This window comes from Chiloscyllium punctatum, chromosome 7, assembly GCF_047496795.1.
Source record: "Chiloscyllium punctatum isolate Juve2018m chromosome 7, sChiPun1.3, whole genome shotgun sequence".
Classification (NCBI taxonomy): Eukaryota; Metazoa; Chordata; class Chondrichthyes; order Orectolobiformes; family Hemiscylliidae; genus Chiloscyllium; species Chiloscyllium punctatum.
The window spans coordinates 53,231,518-53,247,619 of record NC_092745.1 but is presented as its reverse complement, the minus strand read 5'-3'; the positions used below and the strand labels follow the sequence as shown (position 1 = coordinate 53,247,619).

The following is a 16,102-nucleotide window of genomic DNA, read 5'->3' as shown; positions in this document are numbered from 1 at the left end:
GCAGACTCTGTGTATGTGCAGGGTTTGTGGGTAGGGGATAGCTTCTTCAATATGTTTAGGGTAGACGCTAGAGAAGTGCAGCATCGTGAGGTTATCCATGGGCTTGTGGTAGAGTAAGATGCTGAGCTGTCATTCCTTGATGAGGTTATGTGTATCCAAGAATGAGACTGATTCTGAAGAGTAGTCCATGGTAAGTCTGATGGTGGATAAAACTTGTTGATATCACTATGTAGTCGTTTCAGTGATTCCTTTCCATAAGTCTAAAGGAAGAAAATGTTGTTGATGTATCTGGTGTATAGTGTTGGTCGGAGGTACTGCACATTGAAGAAGTTTTGCCCAAACTTGTGAATGAAAACGTGAGCATTTGGGATGCAAATTTGGCCTCCATGGCTGTTCCATGTGTCTGGATAAAAACTTACTGACCAAAATATTGTGGTCAAGGATGAAGTGGATCAGTTGTAGGATGGTGCCTGGAAATTGGCAGATGTTGGTATTGAGTACTGAGGCTGTTGCAGTGATGCCTTCGTCGTGGGGGATGCTGGTGTAAGAGTGCCGAAACATCCATTGTGACGAGGAATGTTCCAGGTTCGATTGGTCCTTGGGTGTTAGGTTTCTGTAAAAAAAATCTGTAGTGTCATGACATAAGCTGGGAGCTCCTTGTATAATGGGATTCAAATTGCCCTCAACATAGCCAGAGAGGTTCTCACACGAGGTCCCATTGTCTGATATGATATGTGTTGGCTTTGTGTATCTTCGGAAGGTAGAAGAAGTCTCCTCTGGGAGAACTATGTGGTATGAGAGGGCATAGGATACTCTGAAGGTCTGGATCAAGGGCCTTGATCAATCATTTGAGTCAACAGTTGTATTTTTTGGTTGGATCATCAGGTAGTTGTCTGTAGTATTCCTGGTTGTTGAGTTGTCGGTATGCGTCTTTGCAGTAGTCTGTTCTGTTTGTATGATAATGCTCCTTCTTTGTCTGCTGGTGTGATGACAATGTTATGATTGGTCTTGAGAGCATGGATGGCGTTGCATTGTGGTTGGGTGATGTTCTACACTACCTTGTGAACGTGGCTGGTGAATCTGGTGTTAACGCATCTCTTGACGGCTTGACCATACATATCGAGCCTAAGGTAGCAGCCTTCTGGAAGGGTCCAAGTCAACTCTTTCTTCTTTGGTCGCTGCACCACAGATCTCCCTGTTGACTATTCTGACTTTTTCAGGCAGTGAGCTTTGGACTCCAAACATACTCTGGGTCAAATCATTACTCCTAAACTGCCCTTAAATCCCTTTTACTAATTACTTTCAATCTGTGCCTTCTCATTATTGATCACTAATGGAAGTAATGCTTTCCCATTCACTCATAACTTTATATCCCTCAATTTAATCTCTCCGAAGACTTGGCTGTTTCAAAGAAAACCACTCCAAACCTATCCAATCTTCAGGCCGGTCTTCAAAGCCACCTGTAAGGGAGCATGAAATACACTCCATTGTCTTTGGGTCAAAATCCTGGAACTGTCACCCTAACACCATTGTGGGAGTAAACATGGAGACTGCAATGACCCAAGTAAATAGCTCAGCTGTACTTCTCAAGCAATTCAGGATGAGCATTAAATGAAGCCATTGTCTGTATTGCCCACATGCCATGAACAGATAATTAATAAAATATCATTTGTGTTCCATAATGTATCAAATACTTGTGATATGGAGGTGCCAATGTTGGACCGGGGTGGAGAAAGTTAAAAATCTCAACACCAGGTTATAGTCCAACAGGCTTATTTGGAAGTTCATGCTTTCAGAGCACTGCTCCTTCATTAGATAGCTAGCTACATGACGAAGGAGCAGCTCTTTGAAAGCTTGTACATCCAAAGAAACCTGTTGGACTAGAATCTGGTGTTGTGTGATTTTTAAAATTCAAATATTAGTAATGTTCCAAAGAAAAATTAGTATTATTGACAGTACTTTAATTCATGAATAAAATTTTAAAATGTCTAAATGTCAAATAAAAAGATTTAACACAGGATTATACTTAAAAATGCCAGTGTTATATGTTGCAAGTTTGTCCTGAATCATTCGTCACAACAATACTCACCACAAGACCAGACGATATGGGAACAGAATGAGGCTGTTTGACGCATTAAGACTGATCCACCATTCAATCATGATTAGAGACAAGAAAAACTGCAGATGCTGGAATCAAAAGTAGACAGGAGGAGGCTAGACGAACACAGGAAGCCAGCAGCATCAGGAGGTGCAGAAGTCAACATTTCAAAGAATTATACCCTGACTGTTGACTTCTACACCACCTGATGCTGCCTGGCTTGCTGTGTTCTTCCAACAGTCAATCATGGCTGATATATTTCTCAACTCCATTCTCCTGCCTTCTTCCTGTGACCCTTGGTCCCCTTACTAATCAAGAAGCTATCCCTGTCCTAAATACACTCAAAGACTTGGCCTCCACAGTCTTCTGCGGCAATATGTTTCACAGATAAACCACCTCCTCATCTCAGTTCAAAAGTGCTGTCTCCTTCATTCGGAGGCTGTGTCCTCAGGTTCTAGTCTCTCCTACTGGTAGGAATATCTGTTCCATGTCTACTCAATCCAGGCCTCTCAGTAAACATCCTCCAATATTAACATATCATTTCTCAGATACGGGGCCCAAAACTGCTCACAATATTCCAAATGTGGTCTGACCAGAGCCTTGTACAGCCTCAGCAGTATATCTCTGCTCTTATATTCTAGTCCCTTTGAAATGAATGCTAATGTTATATTTGCCTTCCGAACTGCCAATTGAACCTGGATGTTAACTTTAAGAGTATCTTGAACTGGGTCTCTTAAGTCCCTTTGTGCTTCAGATTTCCGGAGTCTTTTCCCATTTAGAAAATAGTCTATGCCCCTGTTTTTCCTACAAAACTTCACACATTGCATTTCATCTTCCACTTCTTTGTCCACTCTCCTAACCTGTCCAAGTCCTTTTGCAGCCTCACTACTTTTACAACACTACCAGTTCCTCTATCTGCAAACTTAGCAACAATGTCCTCAGTTCCTTCATTCAGATTGTTAATGTGTAGCGTGAATAGTTGTGGTCCTGTCACTGACCCCCTGCAGAACTCCTTTAGACACTGGCTACTGCCAACTTTAAAAAGACTCCTTTAATCCAATTCTCTGCCTTCTACCAGTCAGCCGATCCTCTATCCGTATCAGAGGTTCAAGGTCAATATTATCAACAGGGCCTTCCTAATCATCATAGCGTGACATCTTAAAACCGGCATGAAAGCTAAAAGCTGATCTGTACATTGTTAACTGCCTTAGGCTACTTCACACTGTTGTTCAGGGTAGGTTGGGATACCTGAGCAATGGTCCTTCTTAATGATTGTGCCGATTTCACCTCATATTGAGCGACAGCTGATGAGCTTACTCAGCAAACATACTTGTCACCTTAATCGAATCGACTGACTGAGAATTGGCAGAAGTTGCTTTCAGAAAGTGGCTGAGTTGAAAGTAATTTTTCTTTTTTAAATATTAATGGAAGTATTAAACCAAAATCCATAACTGGCAGTATTACTTGTCTAACAAATAGTTTAATGTTGTAATCTATTGAATGTCTATACTGATTCATTTCCAACAGCAGTCTTAATGAAATAGCAAAATAGTGATGTTAAATACCGTTTCATATAGTTTAATTAAACTTTTCTGAACTTCTGGGGAACTTCTACACAATGCAGATAGAGCTTAACATAAAATTAGCAAGATGTTCATGTCACGGTTTTAAATCTGTTCCATAGACGAAGGACTTTATCAATGCAGAGCTGTTAGCAAAACTGTATTCCTCAGAGGATCAGAACACCTTGATGGAGGAATCACCTGAACAGGCTCAACGCCGTGATGAAACTCTACGCACGTACAATGCCATCTGTGAAGCACTGAATATTATCGGCGACATCAACACTAACACGATATCGGTTCCATTACCCCCTCCTGTTGATGACTCCTGGCTACATCCAGGGTGCAGGTATGAATCCAGAAATGATATCTTAAGTGCCAGCTTCACATTAATTATTCTTAACTTTCATTCACTAAGAAGTTATATTAATATATTTATTTTAAAATAACAATATTTGTTTCACAGATCCAGAATGGTTATATTCGTGATTCCACATTCCCATGCATAGACCTAAAATAGCTTTACTCTCCCCTATCACTGTGTCTCAGCCTCAACCTCTGAAGTCTCACTGTCTTTAGATTTGTGTCCTGAACCTGAATTTGGGTGTAAAACTCATGTTTTATTTCTTATGCTGCAGGATCGTTACTTGGGTAATAATCTCCACCGTCCCCTTACAACCTGATGGTCTTTTAATATTACTTTCTGTCATCTTGTTCAGCTTCTTGTCCTCCTGCACAGAACTTGTTTGAATGCACTATTTGCCCTTTTCTGTGATAAAGTGGCTACCTTTCAGGTTTTGGTGTAGGTGGAGGTCATCCAGTTTGTAGAGCTTCTCATGGATCTGAGAGTATTCCCAGTTTCCCAGGAATCAGAAACCACCATTCTTCTAGCCTTGAATTGACAATCAGTGTTTCTTTCCCTGTCAGGAAGGAAATCAGAAGCATCCTATTAATAAAACTATGGCTCACAGTTATGTATACTCCAACTGTTCAGCCTGTGCTCCCAGGCATTAGCAATTTGATATGAGCATAAATATAAATTTCCAAAAAGAAGTATTGCAAAGATAAGCCCTTCCATTTTAATAAAAGGCAGATATCTGATTCATGCCAGTACATTAATCCAAACTCTACTGAATTGTTTCAGAAGTAATTCACAAAAAATTGTTCTTCCAACTTAAGATAAGTTAATCAAGTCTCCTGTATACTTCCTAATTTTATGTGTTTATCCATGATCAGTTGCCCTTCTTGCAATTACATTTCTTTGAGCCTAGAAGTTCAGTAATTATTGTTTTCTACACATGATTACAGGATGGTATTCCAGTTAGATCGGATGGCAATATTGTGATATTGTGGTGATTTTACTGGATCAGTAATCCAGAGACCCAGATTAGTGCTTTGGAGAGATGGGTTGTTGAAATTTAAATTCAGTGTATAAAATCTGAATTGAAAAGCTTGTCTCGGTAATGGTGACCATGAAACCATTATCAGCTGTTGTAAAAATATAACTGGTTTGTAAGTGTCCTTTATGAAAGGGAATCTGGAAGAGGAGGTTGGTTACAACCTGACAATAGTCTTTAGACTGGAGTGCTTTCCATGTTTTCAATATGCTTCCATGTTTCTCCGTTCAAGGATTGCCTTGTACTAGTCTGTGCTGAACTTGTTCGACTTGTTTATCATCCCTTTGACAACTTTCACTGCTGCCTCAGCTTTTCCATTTCACTGAGGGTAGTGTGGAGACAGTATATGATATTGGCTTTCCCAATGCTTTATGAAGCAGTAGAATTCTTCACTCATGAACTGAGGGTCATTGCCATTCATCACAATGTCTGGAATGTTGGAACATCAGGCATTTTACTATCTCACTGGTCATTGTTTCATGCAGAATGATTTAGCTTCTTGTAACTAAAGCACTGTTTGTCCTATTTAGGACATGCATTTCTTATTTCTATGTGATGTGCTCCGCAATATTTACATTCTGCTCTTGATCTTTCTGCTGGCTTTTCTCTATATATTTCTTTTTACAATGTTGTTCTTATTTAGCCTGGAATGTCTTGTGGTATCATGCAAAGCCTCACCTGTCCTCCCATTAAAATGCTGTGATGAACAATTAATTACCTTAAAGTTTCTGCACATGTTGATAGCTTTCTCAGGAACATGTTTGTCCTCTCAGTAGATGTGCTTTTATAACAGGATCATTTATGTCTACTTCTGTTGAAATCACCTTTTAATTGTTCTAACTCTCATAATTCAATTAAATGCCTCAGTCTCCCACCTTAAGCTCTGATATTGAGCACTTACCATTCATAAGTGACATTAATATGTGGTTCAAAGTGGAACTTCAAAGCCTTCTAAATCTCCTCAGCCTAGCCTTTCTACTTTCCAGAGAGATCTCAGCAGCAATACAGCTTTTAGCACTTTTCTCCCCCAGTAGCGATAGCAGTGTTGCTCCTTATAATTGTTCAGTTTTTTAAAATTAATTCTGTAACTGTTTCATAGTTTTGACTTTGAATCGAAAAAACAATCCTGTCTTTTACTTGGTTTCACAGTAGCAGGGAGTGGAAAATACACTGCCATTTTGAAATGCCCTGTGATTTAAAGTTGCAGACTTCTTTTCTTAACATATTATTTGCCACTTCTTTCACTAACTGGCTATCTGACAGCTCTGAAAAGCAGCACACTTTCTGTTGCTCAACTCTGACCTCATGTTACAAGTGGTGTGTGCAATGGTTCCCAATGATTGCACACACAGGCACTTACAGCAGAGGTAGAGGTCACATGCTTGTGACAAGCCAGCTACATTTCACCAAATGCCAACAATATCGAGTTGAATCCTTGGTTGAGGTAGATTCAAGTTCATGATTCAGCAGATAGTCAACTTTAGGAAAAGAAGATATTATTTTTATAACCCTTGATCCTGTCCTCACTGTATATACACATGTCATGCTTTTAAAAGTTTGTCAATTAATACAATTGTTTTCATGGAGATCAAATCGAAGTGCTCACAGCTTTTTGTGAAGGGGGGCCTTCAAATCACCTATGTTCCCTATGGCTTAATTTGTAAATTCACATTCCGGTTCTCTGCTCACATTACAAGTCAAGTAACCACAATTTTAAAAAACACGGATAACATCACCCCTCAAACTATGTGTGTCAATCTGAGTTAAATTGATGTTTGTTTTGTTAAAATAATTTTGGTTCCATAAATCATTCTTTTCAACTTCGAAGTCCTAGGTTTAGAATTCAGCTTGTTACTCTTTTCTTCGTCCTACTAAACATATCAATGTTCTTTTGGAAGATACACTAAAACTTTTATCGGAAGAAATGTTTGTTTCTTCTGGCTGTTTAGCAGGGATTATTCAAATATAAATATTCTGAACCTAAATCATTCATTTTCATTCTCTCTTTGTGGAAATCCTGGCTCAATTCCATGATACTTCCCTCCTTAAGTGGAATTTTGCAACTGTTACACTATCCAAACTCCTTTTTTGACCTTAAGTAATCTCTAAATATTTTAGCAACCATCTGTTTTTCTCTGCAAGCACTTTGTGCAGTTTTTTTTTGAAAAAGAAATTAAATAAAACGTCAACAAAGTGTAAAGAAAGACTGAATAAAGGAAGTGTTTTATGACAAAATTGAGATCATTTAAATCAATTTTTAAAAAGCAATATCCTGTTGATGTATGTATTTGGAGGCTATAAAATATTTTTGAAGCAATAGTATTTAAAATTGTACTGATGTTTTGTTATCTTCAATTTATTTGTCCAATCTGTTTCCAGTACAGTGTCCATTATCAATCATTTCATAATGACCTAAAAACTAGACCATCAGAGGGATAAAGTCTGTTGTCCCTATACCTCAGCACCGGTCTTTATGCTCAAGGGAAGAATTCTGAATTTCACTTGCATCAGTTTTCCATTCTCCAACCTTATGGTGATTTTGAGTGAGACTGCTTATTTACTTTTACATAATGGGTATAAAGAATAGTTCTTCATTTAGTAGTGTTGCAACCTTCAGAGTAAAGGCATTTCTTGGATCAGTTTGGACTCATATATGGAATCCCAAGAGATGAATGCTTACCTGCCTGCCTGTCTAAACTGTCTTGATTTGTTATCATTTTCAAATGTAATACAATCGTGTGTAAAGAAACAAGAGTAATTTGTATTTATATGGCAGTTACATTTGATGTGATTAAGGAATAACTCCAAATGAACTTAATATATTGCAGAGCACCATCTTCCTGTCCTGCACCTCAACACTGGCACCCCATAGCTGGTCATCCACCAGGCAGACCATTTGGACAAGGCCCTACCTCATTCACTCCACCTATAGGAGCACCTCCCATTCCGTCCCGACCAGGGGCCCTCCACAACCTCTGTATTTCCAGCAACGCTGACTTAGTTAGATGTCCCCCACAGATCCCTTCAAGGCCCACACGTGTTACCAACGTCCCAAGGTGAGTAGTAACTTTGATCTCCAAAATCTTGATTAACATGTTCTTGTTTTTCTTTGCCTTAAATCAACTCTGCAGTTGAGTGCAGTGCCCTGATTCAACACTTGGTCCATAATGAAACATTGTTTCAGCTTGTTTAATTAATGGCAGGAGAGCCAGAAAATCAAGTCAGAAGTAAAGTGGTATGCTCCTGTACCCTTGCAGTTGTTTGATGTAAGTTTTCTGGTTGGAAAAATACAAACATTGTTTCATTTATTCCTGAAGTTTGGTTGGTAGTTGGGGGCAGGGTGTGGGGGCTAACATGCACTTCTTCATTGCAATGTTGGCAATGTGTGTGACTTATATTCCTTACTGTTGTTGAAAATTGTTACTGTTGTTGGAAATTATGTGCATGACTGTTTCTTGGCTCTGCACATCATGATGTGTGGCGTTTTGGCTTAAAGAAAGCCTTCACCTCCGAAAGGAAAGTGCATTTTGGCTGTGAAGAGTGGTGAAGGATCTTCAAAATGTGAATTGGGACAGCATAGATCAAGGGTTTCTGTCAGTGGACTGACTGTCTTAGTTCACAGCATGGAGAGGAGTGTTAGCCTGAAAAGAGAGAGAGCCAGGAAATCCTCCAAACACGGTGGGAAGACATAGCAATGGGGTTCAACTGCAGGAATGTATCTCTAATAACATTGGTGTGGTACTGTAGGGGTAAAAGTTTAATGATTGGGCATGAATTGTCAGAATGGATGACTTCAGTCTTCAAATGACACATCCTTCCAACTGCACCATTAGCCTCATTCTCAGCTTGCTGCGCTACACCCTATTGACCATCAACAATCTCAATCAACGTTTCAGTAAATGCACTTTACAATGGCTTCAGACATCGTAATTTTGTGCAAGCCCTCGCCCACATAGTACAGCTTGCAACCACTGGCAGCTATCCAAGCAAGACTGCTATGCCACCCAAATATATCACGAGACACTCCGTGACACACTTCCTTCTTCCTTGTAGGAGAAAGTGGCCCATAACAGGAAGCAGCAGAGAAGAACTGGAGGAAGACAAGCGCATGTGTTTATTTTTTAACATATTCAGGGAGTGTGGCTGATACTGAGAGACCTATATTAATTGAGCATCTCTAAATGTCTTTGAGAGATAATGATGAGCTGCCTTTTTGAAATGCTGCAGTCCAAGGGATGATAGTACTCCCATGGTGTTATGTAGGGTGTTCAGAATGGTGACAAAGGATGATGAAGGTTTGATGTTCTGTTTTAAAGTTCGAATATTGTGTGTCTGGAAAGGGGAACTTGTAGGTGGTAGTGTAGTCTTTGTTCTTTTAGATGGTAAAGATCACAGGTTTGGGAGGTATTCCCAAATACCCCTGTGCTTGTTGTCATGGAAAAGGCTATTGCTGAGGCCATGGCCAGTGGAGGGGCCTAAACGATTGGTGATGAGGATGGTGATGGTGATTAAATAGTCCATCTCTTTTCCAACCTCTTGTTCTTCCTGCAATCTCATGTGACTTGCAGATGATGTATGCAAACTCTTCTCCCTTTCTCCTCTCCTCTTACCACAGCCTATCCCTTATTCTGTTATAATTTCAGAAACCCAAGCACTGGAACTGTTCCAGTGGAAGGAGGAATATAAGGAAGGCTGTGAAGAAAAAGGAAAAAGAAGCACCAGTTAATCTTACACTCTCAGTCACTTGCTCAAGAGAGTGTCGCTGCATGTGGTTTAGCAGCTAGCACTCAGCTTGTAGTGAGTAACCAAATTCCAATATGGAGGAACCAAAATGTGGGGAATGAATAAAGCAAGGGCCGGTTCACTGGAGGGTTAGGTCATATAGCAGATGTGCTAAAGAGCAGTCAGATGAGGACTGGACCATGGAGAAGCCCAGCTCCACTGTGGCATGAGGCACTGTCAGGCCTGACCCTTCCTTTTCAACATAGAATATCTGTGGATGATACCATACCTGATGACCAATGGCAGAGTTTCCACTACAACACAAAAAGGTTTTCACCAAAAGTTTGTGTGCTGCAGTGAAAGATCAGATTGCTCCCATCATAGCCCTTGAAACCATCGTTCGGGGTGTTTATCAATTTTCAAAAAGGATTGAAATTCTTTGTGTAGGAGTAGGATTGCCGAAGACTCCCCTCAGGAGAGCTACAAAAAAAAACACAGGCCTGCTGTTCTCTTTCAAGATGACAGCATTCCCATTCTTCCCATACCCTTGAGCTTGAGTCAGCCAGTTGTCCCAGATTTCTGAGAGAGTACAGTCTGAAACCTAGCTCACCATGTCTAAAGCTGCTCAATGTTGACCTCAAAGACAGTCTGTGGTCTCACCTGAAGGTCAGCAGCCTTCCAGCGTCCGTATTGTAGCCAATGGGAGCCACTGTTTTGGATTGTGAGAGTATGTAAAAGTATGAGGGGAGTACTCAAAGGAAGTTTTGTACAGTTTATGCAATGAGTGAACTGATAACACTTGTTGAGAATATATATTTCTGGTGTTTGTTTTTACTTGTTTTATGTCAGAAAAGAGCACAATGAGATGGTCATTGATAGAGGAAAGGGAAGGAATGTGGGACTATTGGTGAATGGTTACGAGTACCATTGATGAATAATTTTATCGTGTAACAACCAAGCAGAAAGGACCTATATACTTTATTGCCTCTGTTCGTGGTCTTCATATTGCACTTCTTCCTCCTCCTCCTGCTTCTCATCTTATTACCAATTTGTAACAGCATGGACTGCCTCCTCGTAAAGCCAGATTATGCAGCATGGAACATACCATTACACAGCTGAAGACTGCAGAATTCCTCCAGAGTGGAAAAAAAATAAAAGGAAGCATTGGTTGAGGATATTGATCTTGTGATTTGTCACATTCCTGCTGCGCACAGGTCTCTGGGCTTTGAACCATAGACATGAGCTGAGCGACAAGTTGATAATCCTTGTTGATCAGTATACGACCTTTGGCTTATATGGTGGCACAAAGAACTATTGGAGATTGAAGGAATTGTGACTGGGTTAACAGACTTTGGCCAGCATGGTACACTGACTATTGTCACACGCCAGCTGGACAGTGAGGGAGTGAACTCCCCTTCAGTTTATGAAACTGGGTGTGCATACATGATGCATGTATAACCAATGACACCCTGTACTGGGAGGATGCTTTCAATCCAAGCAAAATCTAGCCATTGGGCACTCTGCTTTACTCAGGAGAGAGGGAATGAGATAAAAATGTTTCTGTGGGTGTAGCAAGCTTTGGTGACTGCCGTTATGCAGCAGTGTACTGCAAGCCACAGGGACTGTGTTTCATGGGGTTTATACAAATGAAACATCATTTTACTGTGACATACAAGAACCTGAGGAATGTTTCTGCTTGTGGTAGAGACTAGAACTAGGGCAAACAGCTTAAAAATAAGGGGCCTCCCGTTTAAGATGCAAATGAGGATTTTCTTTCTCCCAAAAAGTCAAGAGTTTGTGAGGCTGTCTTCCCCAGAAAGCACTGGAGGCAGGGTCATTGAATAATTTTAGGCGGAGATCAATAAATCTTTCTTTGTGGAATGGCAAAGCAGGCTCGAGGGGCAGAATGGCCTAATGCTCTTCCAGATTTGTTTACTTGAGTCACAGGCTGTTCTTTCCCAGGTTTAACGTTGTAATTCTTCTGGTCACAGCAATTGAAAAATTTCAGCCGTGACTTCTTTCAGCGAAGTGAAAACAACTCCAGCATTAGCCCTCATAGTTAATTGATTCTTGAGTATGCTCAGTATCACAGAATCACCAAAATCTTTACAGTGCAAAAGTCAACAGTTTGGATCATTGCCCCTTTGAGCATCTCAACTATTTCTCTCTCCCTCTCTCCACCCACCCCTTCCCCACCCCTAAGTAATCCAGCACATTCTTCCTCTTTAGATGACTCCTCAGAACGCCTCCGTTTGAAATTCCTGCATCACACACACAGGCACAGCACTTCAGATTCCAACTGCATGCTGTGTGAAACAGTCCTAACATCTCCAATCTACCTTCATAGCTGGTTCCAGGGATGAGGAACTGCATTCTTGTGAATCTTTTCTGCATCCTTTTTAATGATTCATGCTGTGAGCCCTTCTCCTGCTCCCTGTTCTAACAGCTTGTCCTGCTTCACATGGCCATCTCGTTATTCTCTCTGGTTGTTTACTTCCTAGAGGAAGCCCCACCATTCATTTCAACACAAGATTTCAAATGACCAAAGATCTATTTCAGCCCCAACCAGACCACTCTTTGCAAACAATGCAGAAGTTTAGCCACATCTCAGAAATTTCCAGTGATATATGGTTGCCCCAGTAGCCAGAAGAAATCATCTAGTAATTGAACTGAAAGCTTTAATCCCTTTAAATAGGACTGATGATGTGAGCTATATCCTGTTCGCAAAAAGCAAAATAAATCTAATTCCACCAAAAACAGAAATTGCTGGAAAGACTCAGCAGGTCTAGCAGTATCTGTGGAGAGAAATCAGAATTAACATTTTGGGTCCAGTGACCCTTCCTTAGAATTGGTCGAATGAGCTGAAGGTTGAAATGGAATTGGGGACCAGTGCAACTCTGAGCTGGCATGAAGAGGTGCTGTTGCAGAGAGACATGAAGTGCATATAACAACTTATGGCACTCATTGTGGATCTCAAGATGCTGGGAGAACAGCCCTGTCTGTGGAACCTTGAACATCACAGAGATACCTATGATCCTGGGTGGATTCAAAACATGAAGGATAAAACTTGAGTTGAAATCCACGTGGGGTGAGTTTGAGCTGGAGGCAGTTACTGAGGAATATGATGTGGCTGTGGAAATGAGTTTTAGCAAATAGCTTGTTAAACACCAGGAGCATCAGTGAAAATGAATGACTGTGGCCCAAGACAAAATAATTGGAACAGTAATCCTGTCAGAGAGAGGAGCACAAATTCTTCAAGGTGGGCATGCCTTGAAGAGATGGGGTAGTGAGCTAAAGACGAAATAAAAACCAGAAACTACTGAAAATTAGAAATAAAACAGAAATTTCTGGAAAAGCTCAGCAGGTTTGGCAGAATCTGTGGAGAGAAATCAGAATTAATGTTTTGTATCCAGCAACCCTTCCTCAGAACTGGGAGTTCCTCATTATAGCCTTGGTACAAACATGGACAAAAGAGCTGGCTTCCAAAGGTGAAATAAGGGTGAGCTCTCTTAACGTCAAAGCTTCATTTGAGCAAGTGTGTCTTCAAAGGGTCATCAGAAAACTGAAACAAATGGAAATCAAGGAGAAAATGTTTGGTTAGCTTGCATCATATCTCGTGCAAAGGAAGATGTTCAACCACGCTGGTGGCCAATTTTATCAGACATTGTTAAAGAGTTATTTAGGATAGTGTACTAGGCCAACAGTTTTCTGCTACTTCCCAAATGACCATCATAAGGTCAGAAATGGGGATGTTTGCTGATGATTGTAACGTACTCAGTCACATACAAAGCAGGCAGTTTGATAAACTCCACTGGCACTCAGTGTGAGCAGTGTGTACCATTCTCAAGATGGACTGCAGCATCTTGCCAAAGTTGCTTACACAGTACCTTCTAGACATGTGACAGTCTACTGTCTAGGAGAACATGGACAGCAGGTATGTGGGAGCACTAATACTTGCAAGTTCAGCTCCAGGTGACACATTCTGCTGGTTTGAAATGTCATTGCCATTTTTGCGTTGTCACTGGGTAAAAGTACTGAAAGTTTCTTCCCCAGACAGCACTGTGGGTGTATCTGCAATACAAGGACTGCAATGGTTCAAGTGCATTGTTCATCACCACCTTCTCAAGGGTAAGTAGGGCTAGTCAATAAATTCTCATGTCCCATGAATGAAGAAGAAAAATCCTTTTAACATTGTGTGTCTATTCTGGTTAAGGCACAACATTGTTTGGAGTTTAATGTTTAGAAGTGGCAGTACCAACTTCAGATCAGCATTTCAGATTGATTAACATCATAATTAATGGGACGGCATGGTGGCTCAGTGGATGGCACTGCTGTCTCACAGCGCCAGGGACCTGGGTTCGATTCCACCCTTGGGCAACTCTCTGTGTAGAGTTTGTATGTTCTCCATTGGTGGGTTTCTTCTGGTTTCCTCCCACAAGCCAAAGTCATTCAGGTTGGCCACATTGTCCATAGTGTCCAGGGATGTGCAAGTTAGATGCATTAACCATGGGAAATGCAGGGTTACGGCGATAGGTTAGATCTGGATGGGATGCTCTTTGAAGGGTTGGTGTGGGCTCGATAGGCTGAATGGCCTGCTTCCATACTCTAGGGTTTCTATGATTATCAGCTCACTGTGCTGTGCTGCTGGCAGTGGTTAGGCACTTGTGTGCAAATCCAATTATTAAGCACTCAACCTTTGTACTTCCTATTTGAAATGTACGTGTATGTCTTGGACTTCATACTTGGTCATTAAGTGATTGTATAAGAAATAAAAAAAACAGTGAATTTAGACTCCTTGGTTCTTAATTTTACAAACTTAAAGAATGGTTTTGTGGATAATTTTATGATAATTCTATAACAAATTACTTAAAAATATTGGATGAAACTTTATCTGTTTAAAGGTGCTCTGATTTTCCTTTCTTGAAGCTAGGTTAAAGAAATTGGGTGAAATCAGCTGAGGGAAAATTCTTCCAAAGCATTTGTTTCCAGAACGTTGTGTTTTAGCCACAGGGTTTGTTTTATGATAAAGGTTGAGCAGGTCAAGCCAAACTGCTTGAAGTTTAAAGGACTGAGTTGTGATCTCACTGGAATATATAAGATCCTGACAGGACTTGACAGGATAGACGCTGGGAGGCTGTTTCCTCTTGTGGGGGATTTCAGAACTACGGAGGGGGGGTAGATGGGCACAGTTTCAGCATAAGTGATCTCACATTTAAGACAGAGATGAGGCATTCCTTCTCTCATAGGATCATTCATCTTTGGTATTCTGTAGCCCAGAGAGCAGTGGACACTGAGCCATTGAACATATTCAGACTGAATTAAGGCCGATTTTTGATCTGGGAGTTGGTGTAGGGGCAATAGGGGCAGACCAGGCAAGTGAAGCTGGGTCACAATCAAATCAGCCATCATCTTATTTGAAGAGTGGAACCTGAACGAGGTGCAGTATAGCCTACTCCTGCCCTTAATTCTTATATTTTATCTTATAATCTTAAATTCAAACTGTTTTGGAAGGGCAAATAAAATTCTTCAAATAATGGGGATGTACAGTAATTTTGGCCTTGCTAACAATATCCCAGAATGAATAATAATTGATAAATGCTTACAAATATCTTCAAAAATTATCATGGCAAAAGATTGTGCTGCCCATCATTATTTGAATTATCAGCTATGTAAAGAATCAGGTTCATTCATTTCTATATGATGCAGTGAAGCACATGGTTCATTCTGTCACTCTTGCAGGTTGTGATATACCATCCTGCAGTACATGCTATAGGATTTATTTTGTTTAATTAAATTTGGTGTTTGTGTTTGCAAGGATAAAAATTGCTTTAAATTTAAATTCAGAATGCTTATTTGAATGTCTGTGTCCTTTTTTTGTCATAGCCAGTTGCAGTCACACAACTAACACTGGCACATTTACACACTGAAAATATTGCTCAGGTTCCTCTCTGTGTAATGTGTGTATGGTTCCACTCTGATTTTCTTAAATTGATCATTTACAGAGCAAGTACTTAACTTCAGTTCAGTTGCCCAAACATTTAATTCACATGGTTGGAAAGTATGGTCATTTGACTTTACAATGTTTTAAAACTAAAGCAAATCACATTTAGAGGTGATTGGTCTACAGCTCATTTGAGAACTTGGTGATTGAGTCAATGTTGGGATTTCACTTTCAAGAGCACCACAGAAGCCTTCAAAATTTTACTTTGGCAGCACTGCCCAGTAACTGATTATGTCCTTAGATGCCTGTCTGAGGGGACTTGCGATGAAGGTCCAGAAACAGCAAACCAGCTCTATTTCTTTTTGGGAGCTGTAGCCACCAC

General features: G+C 40.5%; 1 protein-coding gene across 6 annotated transcripts in view; it reads left to right on the top strand.

Annotated features, from left to right (window-relative positions):
• Nucleotides 1-16,102, top strand: part of dnm3a (dynamin 3a) — a 203,744-nt gene that overhangs the window by 176,114 nt on the left and 11,528 nt on the right. For all 6 annotated transcript variants that reach the window (XM_072573547.1, XM_072573548.1, XM_072573545.1 and 3 more), the window contains 2 exons: nucleotides 3,783-4,009; nucleotides 7,886-8,113. In XM_072573547.1, the coding sequence (XP_072429648.1) occupies nucleotides 3,783-4,009; nucleotides 7,886-8,113 (455 nt within the window). The remainder of the gene's footprint in view (nucleotides 1-3,782; nucleotides 4,010-7,885; nucleotides 8,114-16,102) is intronic.